Source organism: Bos indicus x Bos taurus, chromosome 1, assembly GCF_003369695.1.
Source record: "Bos indicus x Bos taurus breed Angus x Brahman F1 hybrid chromosome 1, Bos_hybrid_MaternalHap_v2.0, whole genome shotgun sequence".
Lineage (NCBI taxonomy): Eukaryota > Metazoa > Chordata > Mammalia > Artiodactyla > Bovidae > Bos > Bos indicus x Bos taurus.
Window position 1 is genome coordinate 124,524,569 of NC_040076.1, and position 19,967 is coordinate 124,544,535.

Below are 19,967 nucleotides of genomic sequence, written 5' to 3' on the forward strand. Positions count from 1 at the left end.
TGTACAATAAGGCCAGCAACTGAGGCTCCAAAAACAAAATCGGCCTTAACAGTGAGGAAAGGGAGAGGCTGTGAAAACACATGCATTTGTTTTTATTTCTTGTTATGCTAAGAAGAAAAAATCTGATGTACTATATGAAATCTATCTTTTCCTCCCCAGAGACACTTTTTTCAAAACTTGGGATCTATTTTAACATATGCCTTCTTGGGAACGGCCATCTCCTGCATCGTCATAGGGTAAGTGACATTTGGAGCTTAAGTTCCAGAAGGCTGTGGGGCCAATCTCACATTTCCTGGCCTCACACTGTGTGGGTGAATTTTTTTTTTTTTTCAGTATATCACATTTTGACACTTTTTTTCTGACTCAATTCCAAGGCTTGCATGTCTTCTGAGAAACACAAGGCTTCAAATCAAAGCAAACTAGAATTAGATTGTTGGATTTTCTCTGTGAGTTTTGAACTTCTGACTTAGACAATGTGGCTAATTTGGTTTGAATTATGTGAAGCACATTGCCTTTTTTTGGCATAAATAATGCAGATAAGCACACACTGTATTCTTTTTCCATCTTTGCAGGATCTTACCTGTATTTGACAGGACTACAATAGTAATATATATCAGGGGTTTTCTTTCTAAGGGAAAGTTAACAAGAGAGCAGTCTGAGACAGACATTTCTAAATATCAGCAGAGTTGTTTAATGCTGGGATGGCTTTTTGGTCGATACACTGTAGAATGCAGACTTGTTTTTTTCTCATTATATTTTATTGGTTATGCTGTGAGCCCCAAACTCTGGCTTGCAACTCATCATAAAGCAGAATGTGGTGCAAAATGGTGAAGCCAATCCAATTCACTTACAATTCTACCCAATACATTAAATCTCCACTGTAGAAAACACATCCAGCTGCTCTGACTATGATGGTGTGGATGTCTTAAATTGTCTAATACAGCCAGTTCTACCCTGAAATTTTACTGCATACAGCTGTTATATCCCTAAAACAAGAAACTGAGGCTAAAAACACACATTAGTCACTCACCCAGCCCTTTCCTTATGAAGTGTTTAGTGTGTGTCACTGGAAGGCTAAGGAGCTATCATTACTTGGACCTGAAAATGGGGAGTAGGGGGGGTTATGTTGAATTCGCTCTTAAATTTTTATTGGTTCAAGCCTAGAACAACTCAGGCTACATTATATGAAAATGTCCAGCATGGTTAAGTTAGTGAGGAAGCTGAAGATTTTAACAGCTGAAGCTGGAGGCTTGCAGAGATGTAGACTTGGGACCCTCATAAAGTCTGGACAACTAAGGGGTCTATCAACTGTTTGTGATTGAGAGTCACAGTGCATTGGATCCTTCTGGAAGCTTGTTCAAGGGAGGGCTTTTCTGCTCTGTGAGTATGCCATAGCTAAATATTCAAACTTCAAAGCTGGCAAGGGCCTCAGAGATCTGTGTGATTAAACTCTTCCTTCTGAAGATGAGAAATGTAACATCTTGAAAGGCTAATTAATTGTTTCAGTCTCACCATCTATAAGTAGTAGGACCTTGGTCAGGACAAAATTAAAAACTGCTGCTCTTGATCCAGCAGCTCTTGCTATCACCCTCTCTTTATTTAACAATTTATCTTTAATTCCTACACATCCCTAATCATTGTTCCTATACCTCGACTCAAGACTCTGAGATGTGTAAACTTTCAACAGATACTTATCAGTTTATAGCAAAGATTGATTTTTATCAGTTCTATAATATGGAAATCTGAAATTTATAATAGATCTAAATTCTAAACTTGTAGCCAAAATTATGGCATAATCAGTTTCATTATTACTCTGTTTCCTTGCATAACTGACTTCAAGTATACTTGTTTGTGCATTTACATAACATGCTTTTGCTATTATTAAAACTCTATACATCTCTTTTGTAAAGCACAATATAGTGTGTGTGTGTGTGTGTGTGTGTATACTAACATGCATGCATTGTATGTAATTGACTTGTTCTTAAAAATTTCAGTTCAAGAGATCCAGTAATATGTATTTATTGGAGCTGAGAAACTCTTCTAATTGATTTTTAAGGCCACAGTTAACCATTTATAATAGAAAGTGATTTGAGTAAGATATGCAGCTTGGCAAAACCTTTAGAACCATGTTCTTTGCTTGAACAACAAAAACTTATAGGGTGCCTTCCTAATGTGGATCATTAGATTGAAATGCAGAAGGGATAGATAAGTTAAAGATTTTAGGATCTTATGCAGCAAGGTAAGGGAAACCCTTAAAGAGCTTTAGCTCGAGAGTGACAAGATCAGATTTACACTTTGGGAAGGTCATTCTGGTGGCCATGTGAAGTGGGAAAAAGGCAGCAAGGGGACTATTTCTTGAGACAATTTCCAAGCTAGGTTGGAAATGATGAGGGCTTAGTATCAGGCAGTGGCAGTAAAGATGGATATCGAATCATCAATTTATTGAAATCCTGAGAGAATGAGGTCATACAGAGCAAGTATGTGGAGTGAGAAAGGTAGGTATCTGGGCAACAGCACTATCTGAAGAAGGGGAGAGGTTCCCACAAAAGACTACGAAGTACTGGGCCAAATAAACAGGAAGCAAACCAGCAAGGAATGTCTGGAAAACAAAGAAAAAGGTAGACGGAGGGTGGACCGTGTCTAACACAGGAGTGGTTAAGTGGGACAGAGGTAGATCTCCATTGGATTCAGTCCCTGGGAAATGATGGGTGACTCCACACTTGTGCGATGGGCAGAAATAGAGGAAGAACACTGGCAGGTTCGATTGCTCAGGGTATTGTATGATGACAAACAATCATTGTTTTATGCTGCTCTCCAGAAACAATTTCAAAAATTTTGAAGTGAAGTTAGTGGTGGTTTAGTCACTAAGTTATGTCCAACTCTTGTGACCATATGGACTGTAGCCCACCAGGCTCCTCTGTCCATGGGGTTATCTAGGCAAGAATACTCAAGTGGGTTGCCATCTCCTTCTCCAGGGGAACTTTCTGACTCAGGGATCAAACTCACGTCTCCTGCATTGGCAAGCACATTCTTTAAAACTGAGCCACCTGGCAAGCCCCAGCTTAATTTATAGGTATGCTCAAAACATTCCATAAGCAGCACCTAAGATAAATTTTATTTATGCTTAAAGCAACTAAATTACATAATAAATCCCACGACAAACAATATGGGTCTCTTAGATAAGGAAATCCCCCATTTCCTTCTTCAGGGGATCTTCCCAATCCAGGGATTGAACCCAAGTCTACTGTATTACAGGTGGTCTCCTGCATTGCAGGCGGATTCTTTACCAACTGAGCCACCAGGGAAGTTCATTGAAGGAAAGGCACACACTTAAATTCAGTGATACTTTCATAATTTGGTAACTCCCATTTTGTGAATCACTCGAATTTAAACTTAAATCTTAGAAAACAACCAGTTCTATTCTCCTGATAAATTAATAGTGACAAGAACAATACAACAAACATTTATTGAAAGCTTGATATGTACCATGCCCTTTTAAAAACTGCTTTACAAGGATTATTTCATTTAATTCTCCAAATAATCCTATTAAGTAGATACTATTATTACCCTCATTTAACAGTTGAGACAGCTGAGGTTCAGAGAATAACACGGTATAAGTAGTAGGGCTGATATTAGTAACCAAATAGTTTGGCTCCTGAGTCATATTCTTCATGCCAAAAAATTGCTTTACTTCTATTTTTATTAGCACAAAACATTTAAAATATTAAAATAAAAAATAAAATGGTAGAATAAATATTTACTAACATGCCACATGTTTCTTTATTTATCCCCTTAAAAGTTCTCATAGACATGAGAGATTTTTATCAAGAATCCCATCTAAAAAGAGTCCACATTTTTAAGGGGAAGAAGGAATGCCTGAGTTTATGCAGATATATTTATATTTGGATAAAATAGGCAAGAGGAGGGACTGAGGACAATCAGTTAGAATGGAGGCTGAGAATAATTTTAAAAAGTGGGTAGATCCTGGGTAGTGATTTAGTGAAGAGGGATGAAGAAGTTGGATTTTACATACTATAAAGTGTGTTAGTCCTGGTGGGTATTAGGAATATTGTGCAATTTTCCATGTTGGAGATCAGTCTCACAGAGTGATGTAAGAGAATGTGGGAACTGGAGTGCTGGAGAGTCAGCTGACAGATGCCCGTGAATCTCAGGATCAGAAATGTATGAGGATGTGAAGATCATGAAGAGTGATTGTGGAATATGCATGAAAACTCAGCCTGTGGGCCATGATCTTCTCCTGGTAAACCCTGTAACCAAACTACAGGTTAGTACTAGAGCTGGACTCAGATGTTCTATAGGATTTGAGATTGTTGAGTCCATTTAAATGAAAAAGCTCTTAAGTTTTATTAACTTCATTTCATTTAAAAAAATTAGGTGTAAGTCATCTTTCAATTTACATGGGAAAGTTTAACAATATCCCCCTGGGAATAAAGTCGAAGAAATTTTTAAACATTTTTTTAAGGTTAAATTGTTCATCTTTTCTAGTTGTCTCCCCCATTTTATCACTTAAGAAATATTTAAAATATGTCTCTGCTTTTAAATAAAATCCATGTATTTGAATTATTTTGCTATTCGTTTCCTCCAGCTTTGAGAGCTATTCCTTTACTGTTGACTCAGTGTCTCCACTTTCATGGTCACATAGGTGTATCATCACAATGCCAACCTACCTAGGGTTTACTGGCATCATGTTTATTTTTGTCCTAAGAACTGATCAGTGTCTGTGAAACACTTCTTTAAGAGAATTGAAAATGATATACTTTTAGCTTCTCTGTTAAGGACAAATTAAAACAAGTACCACAGCTTAAAAAAATATTTTGAAAAAGGGGGTATGGATCTAAATGATGAAGAATGGGGTGTTAATTTTAAGAAAAGCTCACTTTTTAAATTGCATTCCATGTGCCAGACATTGACCTATGCTTTTTACAAGTATTATCTCATCTTATTCTCATAGTGCCCCTATGAGACAGGTACTATTATCATCTTTCTTTTACATGCAAGGATGCTGAAGTTGAGACTTGCTCAAGGTTACATAGCAAGTAAGTGGTAATAAATGGCACAGCCTGTCTGACTTGAGAACAATACTCTTAGAGTCTCTTTGTCTTCCTCCTAAGATGAGGCATTATATTTCCTATAGTGTTTTGCAATTAATAATTAAATATGCAAGACAAACCAAGCCCTCAGTAATTTTATATTTTCACATTTATCGTTGTTGCTATTTGTCACTCAGTCATGTCTGACTGTTTGCAACCCCATGAACTGCAGCATACCAGGCTTCCCTGTCCTTCACTATCTCCCAGAGTTGCTCAAACTCATGTCCATGAGGCAGTGATGCCATCCAACCATCCCATCCTAGCAATTATGAAAAATATGAATGTTTGATAATGAGCTATGAATATAACTGCAGTGTAGAAATTGAACCTGTCCTTTCTTACTGGAGATAGTTGGAAGGATGGTATGACTTCATTTTACTTCCTTAGAATTGCTGGATTTGGGGTAACTCACTCTGGAAAGCCTGGATTCAGGTGTGAGGTTGTTTATATTATTCGTATCAACATTCTTCAGGAATGTTGTTTTACCTGCTGGACTCTCTAATACGCCACAGAAGCGTGCCTGACACAACCCTCTTGTGTGATCATGCCCGCTGAGCTGGGGCCTGTAGGCCTGAGTGCCCATGGAGCTAGTTATGGAATCAGTGTTTCTCTGTCGTTGAAAGGAATAAGGTTTGTTGATGTTCAGCAGTCTCAAAAGGCTGACTCCTAAACCTGGAAGAAGGGACAAGGGTCTAGAATCAAAACCTGAAGAAGTATGGTTCATGGATGGAGGCCAATATGTCAGTGCCTTAAGCTCTAACGCTGTAAAGAGAATGATTTACAGCAGTTCTTAGTTACTAATCCAGTTCTTAATCCAGGAAACACAGACCATTAGATGTGCATAGAAGGACTTCAGCAAGGCAGTCAACCCCCTTAAATCATCCATGAATTTTTTATGAGAGAGAGTCTATATAGATTTCACTGTTTCATCAGCTTTGCTAGGGAGTTTTTTTTTTTTTTTTCTAATTTTATTTTATTTTTAAACTTTACATAATTGTATTAGTTTTGCCAAATATCAAAATGAATCCGCCACAGGTATACATGTTGCAGTTCCCAAAGAAGATGTTTTTCAAGAACCTAAGCAAAGAGAGAGCTGGGAAAGGAAGGATTTTACACATCTCCATGTTTAATTAGAACTGAAGAATTCTCTAGACTGCATTCAGGGTAGCTCTAAAGTCCGAAAATATGTGTGCTATTATTTTATCTGGACTATAGAGTAATAACAATAAACCAACTATTAGGTATTTGCCTGTGTTCCCAGACTTGGTGGCCATTCTGTATCCATGCCTAAGACTGGAAGTGCCGGTGGTAGGGTCTACAAAATGATATTCATTTTTACAAATGAAAAATCGTCTCCAAAGCAATTGTTCCTTGTAATTTTTGGCAATTTAATTGGAATGATATGAAATTCTACTGTAGTCTTTATTTTTATTTTCCTGATTGTTAATGAAATAGATTATATTTTCATATGATACCTGACCAAACTTTTTATCCATTTTTCTAATGAATTGTTTTATTATATTTTTATTATTGTTGTTTTATCATATTTTCATTATTTTGCCTGGTTTCCTTATATATTCTACATGATGATCTGTACTTAGTTACGGATGCCACAAATATTTTCTTCCAGTTTGTGTCTTATGCTTTTACTTTTTTCATGATTCTCTTAATGAACAGAATTTTTAAATTTTAATGTAGTTAAACTTATAATGTTTTTCTTTTACAGCTAGCATCTTAAAATTTTATTTACTAAATCCTTCCTGGCCAACAAACCAGAAAGATATTTTCTTCTAAAGTGTATTCAAGTTTTACCTTTTGTAGTAAGTCCATTTTCTGAAATAGATTTTTGTGTATAATATGCAGTAGACATCTAATGAATTTTTTTCTCTCTCAAAGTGACAACTAATTATTCTAACGTCATTTATTGTTCTGCCCCACTTTCCCCCCAGATCTGCAGTGCCTCCTGCGCTGTGTTGTAGTTTCTGTTTGGGGCCATTAATTCTTTCTAATTGATCTCTAATCTCTCCCTGCACCAGTACCACACTGTCCTAATTATGATAGCTTAATAATTAGTCTTTACCCTTCTTCACGAGCACCTTGTCTAATATTATTTCTTTACTCTAGAATATAAATTTATTCCAATGTTTACATTTATGAGTAAATAATTTTAAAATTTATAAATACATTCTTACATACTTTGTACATATTTGTATATCTTATATTTCTTTTTTTTAAATTTTATTTTATTTTTAAACTTTACAATATTGTATTGGTTTTGCAAAATATCGAAATGAATCAACCACAGGTATACATGTGTTCCCCATCCTGAACCCCCCTCCCTCCACCCTCCCCATACCATCCCTCTGGGTCGTCCCAGTGCACCAGCCTCAAGCATCCAGTATCGTGCATCGAACCTGGACTGGCGACTCGTTTCATACATGATATTCTACATGTTTCAATGCCATTCTCCCAAATCTTCCCACCCTCTCCCTCTCCCACAGAGTCCATAAGACTGTTCTATACATCAGTGTCTCTTTTGCTGTCTCGTATACAGGCTTATTGTTACCATCTTTCTAAATTCCATATATATGCATTAGTATACTGTATTGGTGTTTTTCTTTCTGGCTTACTTCACTCTGTATAATAGGCTCCAGTTTCATCCACCTCATTAGAACTGACTCAAATGTATTCTTTGTAATGGCTGAGTAATACTCCATTGTGTATATGTACCACAGCTTTCTTATCCATTCATCTGCTGATGGACATCTAGGTTGCTTCCATGTCCTGGCTATTATAAACAGTGCTACAATGAACATTGGGGTACACGTGTCTCTTTCCCTTCTGGTTTCCTCAGTGTGTATGCCAAGCAGTGGGATTGCTGGGTCATATGGCAGTTCTATTTCCAGTTTTTTAAGGAATCTCCACACTGTTCTCCATAGTGGCTGTACTAGTTTGCATTCCCACCAACAGTGTAAGAAGGTTCCCTTTTCTCCACACCCTGTCCAGCATTTATTGCTTGTAGACTTTTGGATCGCAGCCATTCTGACTGGCGTGAAATGGTACCTCATGGTGGTTTTGATTTGCATTTCTTTGATAATGAGTGATGTTGTGCATCTTTTCATGTGTTTGTTAGCCATCTGTATGTCTTCTTTGGAGAAATGTCTATTTAGTTCTTTGGCCCATTTTTTGATTGGGTCATTTATTTTTCTGGAATTGAGCTGTAGGAGTTGCTTGTATATTTTTGAGATTAGTTGTTTGTCAGTTGCTTCATTTGCTATTATTTTCTCCCATTCTGAAGGCTGTCTTTTCACCTTGCTTATAGTTTCTTTTGTTGTGCAGAAGCTTTTAAGTTTAATTAGGTCCCATTTGTTTATTTTTGCTTTTATTTCCACTATTCTGGGAGGTGGGTCATAGAGGATCCTGCTGTGATGTATGTCAGAGAGTGTTTTGCCTATGTTCTCCTCTAGGAGTTTTATAGTTTCTGGTCTTACGTTGAGATCTTTAATCCATTTTGAGTTTATTTTTGTGTATGGTGTTAGAAAGTGTTCTAGTTTCATTCTTTTACAAGTGGTTGACCAGTTTTCCCAGCACCACTTGTTAAAGAGATTGTCTTTAATCCATTGTATATTCTTGCCTCCTTTGTCAAAGATAAGGTGTCCATATGTGTGTGGATTTATCTCTGGGCTTTCTATTTTGTTCCATTGATCTATATTTCTGTCTTTGTGCCAGTGCCATACTGTCTTGATAACTGTGGCTTTGTAGTAGAGCCTGAAGTCAGGTAGGTTGATTCCTCCAGTTCTATTCTTCTTTCTCAAGATAGCTTTGGCTATTCGAGGTTTTTTGTATTTCCATACAAATTGTGAAATTATTTGTTCTAGCTCTGTGAAGAATACCGTTGGTAGCTTGATAGGGATTGCATTGAATCTATAAATTGCTTTGGGTAGTATACTCATTTTCACTATATTGATTCTTCCAATCCATGAACATGGTATATTTCTCCATCTATTAGTGTCCTCTTTGATTTCTTTTACCAGTGTTTTATAGTTTTCTATATATAGGTCTTTAGTTTCTTTAGGTAGATATATTCCTAAGTATTTTATTCTTTCTGTTGCAATGGTGAATGGAACTGTTTCCTTAATTTCTCCTTCTGTTTTCTCATTATTAGTGTATAGGAATGCAAGGGATTTCTGTGTGTTGATTTTATATCCTGCAACTTTACTATAATCATTGATTAGTTCTAGTAATTTTCTGGTGGAGTCTTTAGTTTTCTATGTAGAGGATCATGTCATCTGCAAATAGTGAGAGTTTTACTTCTTCTTTTCCAATCTGGATTCTTTTTATTTCTTCTTCTGCTCTGATTGCTGTGGCCAAAACTTCCAAAACTATGTTGAATAGTAGTGGTGAGAGTGGGCACCCTTGTCTTGTTCCTGACTTTAGAGGAAACACTTTCAATTTTTCACCGTTGAAGATAATGTTTGCTGTGGGTTTGTCATATATAGCTTTTATTATGTTGAGGTATGTTCCTTCTATTTCTGCTTTCTGGAGAGTTTTTATCATAAATGGATGTTGAATTTTGTCAAAGGCTTTCTCTGCATCTATTGATATAATCATATGGTTTTTATTTTTCAATTTTTTAATGTGGTGTATTACATTGATTGATTTGCAGATATTGAAGAATCCTTGCATCCCTGGGATAAAGCCCACTTGGTCATGGTGTATGATCTTTTTAATGTGTTGTTGGATTCTGATTGCTAGAATTTTGTTAAGGATTTTTGCGTCTATGTTCATCAGTGATATTGCCCTGTGGTTTTCTTTTTTTGTGGGATCTTTATCAGGTTTTGGTATTGGGGTGATGGTGGCCTCATAGAATGAGTTTGGAAGTTTACCTTCCTCTGCAATTTTCTGGAAGAGTTTGAGCAGGATAGGTGTTAGCTCTTCTCTAAATTTTTGGTAGAATTCAGCTGTGAAGCCGTCTGGACCTGGGCTTTTGTTTGCTGGAAGATTTTTGATTACAGTTTCAATTTCCGTGCTTGTGATGAGTCTGTTAAGATTTTCTATTTCTTCCTGGTCCAGTTTTGGAAAGTTGTACTTTTCTAAGAATTTGTCCATTTCTTCCACGTTGTCCATTTTATTGGCATATAATTGTTGATAGTAGTCTCTTATGATCCTTTGTATTTCTGTGTTGTCTGTTGTGATCTCTCCATTTTCATTTCTAATTTTATTGATTTGATTTTTCTCCCTTTGTTTCTTGATGAATCTGGCTAATGATTTGTCAATTTTATTTATCCTTTCAAAGAACCAGCTTTTGGCTTTGTTGATTTTTGATATGGTCTCTTGTTTCTTTTGCATTTATTTCTGCCCTAATTTTTAAGATTTCTTTCCTTCTACTAACCCTGGGGTTCTTCATTTCTTCCTTTTCTAGTTGCTTTAGGCGTAGAGTTAGGTTATTTATTTGACTTTTTTCTTGTTTCTTGAGGTATGCCTGTATTGCTATCAACTTTCCCCTTAGGACTGCTTTTAAAGTGTCCCACAGGTTTTGGGTTGTTGTGTTTTCATTTTCATTCATTTCTATGCAAATTTTGATTTCTTTTTTGATTTCTTCTGTGATTTGTTGGTTATTCAGCAGCATGTTGTTCAGCCTCCATATGTTGGAATTTTTAATAGTTTTTCTTCTGTAATTGAGATCTAATCTTACTGCATTGTGGTCAGAAAAGATGCTTGGAATGATTTCTATTTTTTTGAATTTACCAAGGCTAGATTTATGGCCCAGGATGTGATCTATCCTGGAGAAGGTTCCATGTGCGCTTGAGAAAAAGGTGAAATTCATTGTTTTGGGATGAAATGTCCTATAGATATCAATTAGGTCTAACTGGTCTATTGTATCATTTAAAGCTTGTGTTTCCTTGTTAATTTTCTGTTTAGTTGATCTATCCATAGGTGTGAGTGGGGTATTAAAGTCTCCCACTATTATTGTGTTATTGTTAATTTCTCCTTTCATACTTGTTAGCATTTGTCTTACATATTGCGGTGCTCCTGTGTTGGGTGCATATATATTTATAATTGTTATATCTTCTTCTTGGATTGATCCTTTGATCATTATGTAGTGACCGTCTTTGTCTCTTTTCACAGCCTTTGTTTTAAAGTCTATTTTATCTGATATGAGTATTGCTACTCCTGCTTTCTTTTGGTCCCTATTTGCATGGAAAATCTTTTTCCAGCCCTTCACTTTCAGTCTGTATGTGTCCCCTGTTTTGAGGTGGGTCTCTTGTAGACAACATATGTAGGGGTCTTGTTTTTGTATCCATTCAGCCAGGCTTTGTCTTTTGGTTGGGGCATTCAACCCATTTATGTTTAAGGTAATTACTGATAAGTATGATCCCGTTGCCATTTACTTTATTGTTTGGGGTTCGAATTTATACACCGTTTTTGTGTTTCCTGTCTAGAGAATATCCTTTAGTATTTGTTGGAGAGCTGGTTTGGTGGTGCTGAATTCTCTCAGCTTTTGCTTGTCTGAGAAGCTTTTGATTTCTCCTTCATATTTGAATGAGATCCTTGCTGGGTACAATAATCTGGGCTGTAGGTTATTTTCTTTCATCACTTTAAGTATGTCTTGCCATTCCCTCCTGGCTTGAAGAGTTTCTATTGAAAGATCAGCTGTTATCCTTATGGGAATTCCTTTGTGTGTTATTTGTTGTTTTTCCCTTGCTGCTTTTAATATTTGTTCTTTGTGTTTGATCTTTGTTAATTTGATTAATATGTGTCTTGGGGTGTTTCTCCTTGGGTTTATCCTGTTTGGGACTCTCTGGGTTTCTTGGACTTGAGTGATTATTTCCTTCCCCATTTTAGGGAAGTTTTCAACTATTATCTCCTCAAGTATTTTCTCATGGTCTTTCTTTTTGTCTTCTTCTTCTGGGGCCCCTATGATTCGAATGTTGTAGCGTTTAATATTGTCCTGGAGGTCTCTGAAATTGTCCTCATTTCTTTTAATTCGTTTTTCTTTTTTTCTCTCTGATTCATTTATTTCTACCATTCTATCTTCTAATAAACTAATCCTATCTTCTGCCTCTGTTATTCTACTATTTGTTGCCTCCAGAGTGTTTTTAATTTCATTTATTGCATTATTCATTATATATTGACTCTTTTTTATTTCTTCTAGGTCCTTGTTAAACCTTTCTTGCATATTCTCAATCCTTGTCGCCAGGCTATTTATCTGTGATTCCATTTTGATTTCAAGATTTTGGATCAATTTCACTATCATTATTCGGAATTCTTTATCAGGTAGATTCCCTATCTCTTCCTCTTTTGTTTGGTTTGGTGGGCATTTATCCTGTTCCTTTATCTGCTGGGTATTCCTCTGTCTCTTCATCTTGTTTAAATTGCTGAGTTTGGGGTGTCCTTTCTGTATTCTGGCAGTTTGTGGAGTTCTCTTTATTGTGGCATTTCCTCGCTGTGTGTGGGTTTGTACAGGTAGCTTGTCAAGGTTTCTTGGTTAGGAAAGCTTGTGTCAGTGTTCTAGTGGGTGGAGGTGTATTTTTTCTCTCTGGAGTGCAATGAAGTGTCCAGTAATGAGTTATGAGATGTCTATGGTTTTGGGGTGACTTTGGGCAGCCTGTATCTTGGAGCTCAGGGCTGTGTTCCTTTGTTGCTGGAGAATTTGCTTGGTATGTCTTGCCCTGGAACTTGTTGGCCCTTGTGTGGTGCTTGGTTTCAGTGTCGGTAGGGAGGCATTTGATGAGCTCCTGTCAGGGTTTGGACTTAAGTCTCCTGCTTCCAATTATCAGTCTTATTTTTACAGTCGTTTCAAAACTTCTCCTTCTATACAGCACCATTGATAAAACATCTAGGTTAAAGATGAAAAGTTTCTCCGCCATGAGGGTCACCCAGAGAGGTTCACAGCGTTACATGGAGAAGAAAAGAGGGAGGAGGGAGTTAGAGGTGACCCAAATGAGATGAGGTGGAATCAATAGAGGAGAGAGTGAGTGTGTTTTCCTTAGGCACCCTCTTGCACACATGCACCATGTATAAAAATGTTTGTATCAACATTATTCATAATAGCAAACACTTTTAGACAACTCATATTTCATGAAAAAAAGGAAAATAAATGTATATAATATTATACAGCACTGAAAACAATGAAATAAATAAAACTGCTGATGCCAATGTAGGTGAACCTTGGAAACAATGTAAGATCAATAAATCAAGCTCCATGTTACCTTTTTATAAAGTTCATAAATGACCAAGATTAAACAATGTTGTGTAAGCATACATGCATATAGGTGAGAATGCATATATGTATATGTGTAGCAAATAGGGAATTAAGATCACAAGATTCAGCAACGTGGTGATTTCTGGGAAAGAGGGAAATGAATGGGATGGAAAGAAACACACAGAGGAAATAAGTTATTGGTAATATTCTGTCTCATGGCTTGAAGTGGGTTTCCTGGTAGTCAGTATGCTATTATAATTTATAATTTGCATATATATTCTATATATTCTCCTCCATGTGTCAATTATATTAAAAAGAAAATAAAAGGGAAAACAAGTTGAGGGGGCTATCTAATAGGTTTATGAATATAAGCAGCTTGATTATGCTGCTTACTTCAAGAAACTCTGATTCTTCTATTGTTTCTCTTTGTGTGTGTTTTAATAAGAAGAACTCTGGTTGGCCGGCAATAGCAGAGATGCAAAGTGCCAAAAGTGTATTTGCCAGTATCCCCTGGTTAATTCTTATCAACTACAAAGCTCTCTATTTTCCCTCTCTCTTATCTGTCTCCACCTTCTCTCTTGTTTCTCCCCGCTCTCTTCCCCTCGTTCCCAACCATGTTTGTCTCACTGTCCCCTGAGACTCTGGGCTGCTGCTCTCTGAGACTCCATGTTCAGGAGGCTGCAGCCCAGCAGAGCTCAGGAGGCTGTGGGGAGTCTGACTAGAAGGCCCCATGCCTCTTCAGTGCATTCATTTACTCTCTGGATGTGGAGCTGGCACAGTAATAGCTGTCACTGCTGTCAGAGAGTAAAATAAATAATGCTGCTGCCCTGACACAACCAAATAAGAAAAAAATAATCTCTAATCTGTCAAGGACAGCCTGAGCTGCTTAGCAGTGTGGTTTCTCATATCCATATCACAGCAGGCACGGGCTGTATTTCTGGCAGCAAAGAGAAGAGTGAAGTTTGTTAGGAAAAGAAACACAAGGCAGGTTAGAGGGGATGCTGGAGAAATCAGAGATGTAGTTTGGAGGTATAGTTTGGAGGTGATGTCTTACAGCCGTATGTGTTAGTCCATTTAGTCCTTCTATCACAAACCTGAAGTTGTGGGCAATAAGGATGACAGCACAGGACAGAGAAAATAAACAGATTCTAAAAGGAAGAGAAATGTGGAAAGTCATGTGGAAGGAACAGAAGGATGTGTGAGATTGTTGACATGAAAGAAGAGAAATGTCTTATAATAAGAAAGCATAAAAATAATTCAAACAAAAAAACATAATAATTCAAACATACTCTATTCTGAAAAAGAATTTACCTGACAAGTCTCATTATTAAATAACTCATTCTAAAGATCCTAACTATGGGATTCCTTTTAAATGAAATATTTAAGTCTTTGAATTATCTAGTTTATCTTCATCTCCAGGACCCTTGGGTACAATGTCAAACATTTTTTTCAATTTGACCAAAATCTGATGGAGGAGCTACAGTAAATGTGGCACACATACACATACCCCACATCACATGCAGAAAAGGGTTAAAAAAAAAAAAGCTAAGGGAACTGTATCAGTTATCTGTTGCTTATATAACAAACCACTCTCCAAACTTAGCGGCTTAAGACAGCAACTGTTCTCTCTATGTGTGCTCAGTCACTTCAGTTATGTCCAGCTCTTTTCGACGCCATGGACCATATCCCACCAGGCTCCTCTGTCCATGGATTTTCCAGACAAAAATACTGGAGTGCGTTGCCATTTCCTCCTCCACAGGATCTTCCCAACCCAGGGATTGAACCTGCATCTCCTGCATTGCAGGTGGATTCTTTTACCACTGAGCCACTGGAAGCCCATTAGTTCACAGTTATGTAGCTCAGCCATTTAGGTTGGAATTGGTTGGGCAGTTCTCAGACACTCATCTGAGGTCATTCATGTGACCAGTCATCTGGGATTTGACAGGGAAAGGGTGGTCTAATATGTGCCTCCCGGTAGGCTAGCCATGGCTTTTTCCCATGGTGGTCTCAGGGCGGTATTCCAAGATGGTGGGAACTGAAGTGTAAGACTCTTAAGGCTCAAGACCAGAAGTCCTGCAGTATCGTTTTCACTGCATTGTCTTGGTCAAATTATCATAAGAGCAGCCAAGATTCAAAGCAAGGGGAAGTAGGCTCTTGATGCAATATGTGATAAAGTCACATTACAAAGGGATATATATATACAGGGATGGAAAAATTATTGTGGTCATTTTTGTGAATAATCTAGCACAGGAAGGAGCTATAAAATATCTTCAAGATAAGAGCTTGCATTAAAAAATGGGGCTCAACTCATTGCTATTTACCTGAAACTATCACATTGTTATGGAGAAGGCAACAGCACCCCACTCCAGTACTCTTGCCTGGAAAATCCCATGGACGGAGGAGCCTGGTAGGCTGCAGTCCATGGGGTCACTGAGGGTCGGACACGACTGAGCGACTTCACTTTCACTTTTCACTTTCATGCATTGGAGAAGGAAATGGCAACCCACTCCATTGTTCTTGCCTGGAGAATCCCAGGGATGGGGGAGCCTGGTGGGCTGCCGTCTATGGGGTCGCACAGAGTCGGACACGACTGAAGCAACTTAGCATCACATTGTTAACTGGCTCTACCCCAATACAAAATTTAAAAAGTTAAAAAAAAATGGGACTCAAAACTTGTTATGAAACCTATGGCTATGAAATGAAAACATGGTGGTGAATCAAGTTGACCTTACAAGAGTTAACTCATTGGCCTCCTCTGTTAGGCTTCCTGATAGCCTGAAACCAGTAACAATGAATATGTACCCTGATGATCTGAGTGACTTACGAAGAAGTATCTTACAACGTTCTTTGTTTGTACATAAAATGTCTATGGAAAAATATGCATAAAGTTCAAAGAAAATAAAGTGGAGAACATGGCTCACTAAGATTTTATGCTACCAAAAAAACGGCATTCATGTTAAACTGAGCCTTACTCAGCTACAGTGGGGAAGTATGAAAAATTTTTATTTAACTTGAGAATTTCAATTTCTCCTTAACCACAAGTGATGCAGAAAATGTGGAGGCCATGTTATCTGCAAAGGCAACAGTCTCTGTTGAGGAGGTTTCTCTCATGACTGCACATCCTTGTGAAAGGCTGTCATGTCAAGCCTGGTTTGTATCCTTGTTTGTCTGGCTGGTCATGGTGCTTTGGGAAAGGGCGGCGCTTTGGGGATGACTAAAGCTTGATCTTGGCAGCTTATTCATTTTTCTTGAACAGCTTAAGAAAAAAATAGGTTAAGGAGTTATGCCACATGGCCTTTATTGCACTTTTTCAAGGCCTGGAGGATTACCTTAGAATGAAAACCCATGAATTCTTCACTGACTGTAAGCTCCATTGCCAAAGCTGTCCAACTTTCCTGGGCTCCTCCCCATGGTCCTTTCCCCGCATCCCCAGAGGTAGATCTTATACTGAATTTTTACTTATAGTTTTTCTATATGCTTTCAAAATTTATGAGAACTGTATCATACTTTGTCATCAAGCCATTTTTTCTTTTTTTTGCCCACTCATGATTTTTCTAAGATTCATCCATTTTATGGTTTTCAGCTGTGGTTCATTCACTGTCATTGGTAATATGCAAAAGTGGGAATATTTCATGCTTTGCTGCTGCTAAGTTGCTTCAGTCACGTCTGACTCTGTGCGACCCCATAGACAGCAGCCCACCAGGCTCCCCCATCCCTGGGATTCTCCAGGCAAGAACACTGGAGTGGGTTGCCATTTCCTTCTCCAATGCATGACAGTGAAAAGTGAAAGTGAAGTCACTCAGTTGTGTCTGACTCTTAGAGACCCCATGGACTGCAGCCTACCAGGCTCCTCCGTCCATGGGATTTTCCAGGCAAGAGTACTGGAGTGGGGTGCCATTGCCTTCTCCGATTTCATGCTTTACTTATTCTCTTATTGATGGAGTTACTTCCATCCATGAATGTTCTTATACAAGTCACCTGGGGCCCTTGTAAAAGATTCTTTAAACAATGAACTTAGAGTGATATGTGCAATACCAAATTCTTTTTCCAAAGTAGTATTCCTACTCCAGCTGGTCCTGTTACTTCATGGCAAATAGATGGGGAAACAGTGGAAACGGTTAGAGACTTTACTTTCTTGTGCTCAAAAATCTCTGCAGATGATGACTGCAACCATGAAATTAAAAGATGCTTGGAAGAAAAGCTATGAACAACCTAGACAGCATATTAAAAAGCAGAGACATTACTTTGCCAATAAAGTTCCATCTAGTGAAAGCTATGTTTTTTTCCAGTAATCATGTATGGATGTGAGAGTTGGAGTATCAAGAAAGCTGAGCACTGAAGAATTGATGCTTTTGAACTGTGATGTTACGGAAGACTCTTGAGAGTCCCTTGGACTGCAAGGAGATCCAACCCGTCCATCCTAAAGGAAATCAGTCCTGAATATTCATTGGAAGGACTGATGCTGAAGCTGAAACTCCAATGCTTTGGCCACCTGATGCAAAGAACTGACTCATTTGAAAAGACCCTGATACTTAGAAAGATTGAAGGTGGGAGGAGAAGGGAATGACAGAGGATAAGATGGCTGGATGGCATCACCAACTCGATGGACATGAGTTTGAGTAAGCTCCAGGAGTTGGTGATGGACAGGGAAACCTGGCTTGCTGCAGTCCATGGGGTTGCAAAGGGTAGGACATGACTGAGTGACTGAACTAAACTGAACTGATTCCTATCAGATGGTATAAATGTTTCCATTGCACAGCACGCTCACCAAAGCTTATTATTGTCAGACTTCATGATCAATCTGTCTAACCCTGTGACAATATCACACTATTTTAATTATCACTGCCTTCTACTAATTAACTCTTGATATTTAATAGGAATAATCTGTCCCCCCTCCCCACCACACACACCCTGCAATATTCTTCCTCAGTGTTGTGATAGCTATTTGGATCTTTTTTTACTGTAAACATTTTAGAACCATCTCATCAAATTCTTTGACTCACTATATCAATATTTTGATTAGAATTACATCAAATCTATAGATCAGTTTAGGGAAAATTGATGTATTTATTATATTGTTTCTCTATTCTTAAACTTTTATATCTCTTTTTACTTAGGTTTTCAAGACTCTTCCAATAAGAGTCTTGAATAAATTTTACAAAATTTATTCCTAGGAATAGTGTATCATATTATAAATTGTTTTATTTTCAACATTTTATTTTCTTGGTGTTACAATTTAGCAATCTTGATGAGCAGGAAAATGGCCCAGTCCCAGCTGGCCTGGAGCTAACAGTCTATAAGGGAGGCAGACATTCATGAGGGAGTCACACATTCATGAGGGAGTCACACACACACGGAAGAGCACAACTGCCATGTGTGTGAGCAAGGAGAAGTGAATGGTGCAAAGAGATCAGAGACTTGGAGGATCTGCTTGAGGGTTGGGTCAGAATGATATGACTGTGATGCGAGAGGTAAGGGAGCTGTGGGAGCACACTGAGGGGACCAAGAGAGGCTTCTGGGAAAATGACCAATAACCTGAGACCTTACATTTATTCAGAGGACACCAGGAAAAGATCTGGGAGAAGGCATGCCAGGCAGAGAGGATGTTATGTGGGAGGCCAGAGTATGGATAGGAAGCAGTAGGAGATAAACAGGGAATTTATCCCAGGGACTAGAGACCTTGTTCTGGAGGTTGGACATAACTCTGTAGGCTGTAGAGAACTACAGGAGATATGCCCTTTTATATTTTTACTCAAATTGGAATATGAAAATGGGTGAGAGAAGGTCAAGATGGGAAGCAGAACAGTTAGGAGGTGATGCTACTTTAAACCTGGGCTGCTTGGGAGATGGAATTGATAGTACATGGCTATTGCCAGATTTAGAGACATAAAGGCCATCATGGTAACTGTCAATTTTCTGGCTTCAGCCATAAGCTCACTCTGAACTTGTCAAACCTAGCACAATTTGTACTTCATGTCCAAATGAGTGCTATCCCCTTCCATCCTTATTTTATGTTCCCTGGTAGAATTAAACTCTTGGTTATTATGCCCTTACTTTTAGTAAAAGTCAAGAACTATATTGCCAAGTGAATTAATGAAAAGATTTGGAAAATGTATATCATTTGGCTGACAAAGGGGTCATAAAAATGACAAAAGTTACAACAAAAGCTAGCTTTTGGTGCATTTTTTGTTGTTGTTTCTGACCTTGAACTGACCATTCTGCATTTATTATCTCATCTAATCTTCACAGCAAACAGCAGAAATGGGTAATTTCTATTGTTCCCTTTTTGTAAGTGAGAAGCTTGCAGTTTGCATCCCTTAAGTAACTGTTCCAAAATATGACTGACTCCAGTGCTTGTATGCTAAACTCATCCTTGTAACTTAAGTTGCATCTTTGAACCTGCAGTAGCACCTGGAGCTTGTTAGAAATGCAGAGTCTTGGGCTTCATGCCAGACTTCCTGAATCATAATCTATATATTGGGCTTCCCTGGTGGCTCAGACAGTAAAGAATAAGCTTGCAATGCTGGAGATACAGGTTCGAACCCTGGGTTGGGGAGATCCCCTGGAGAAGGGAATGGCAACCCACTCCAGTATTCTTGCTTGGAGAATTCCATGAATAGAGGAACCCGGCGGGCTACAGTCCATGGGCT

The 19,967-nt window shown here is 38.1% G+C and overlaps 1 protein-coding gene across 2 annotated transcripts in view; it reads left to right on the forward strand.

Moving 5' to 3' along the window:
- Positions 1-19,967, forward strand: part of SLC9A9 (solute carrier family 9 member A9) — a 665,191-nt gene that overhangs the window by 56,871 nt on the left and 588,353 nt on the right. For both annotated transcript variants that reach the window (XM_027544122.1, XM_027544133.1), the window contains exon 4: positions 160-236. In XM_027544122.1, coding sequence (XP_027399923.1) covers positions 160-236 — 77 coding nt within the window. The remainder of the gene's footprint in view (positions 1-159; positions 237-19,967) is intronic.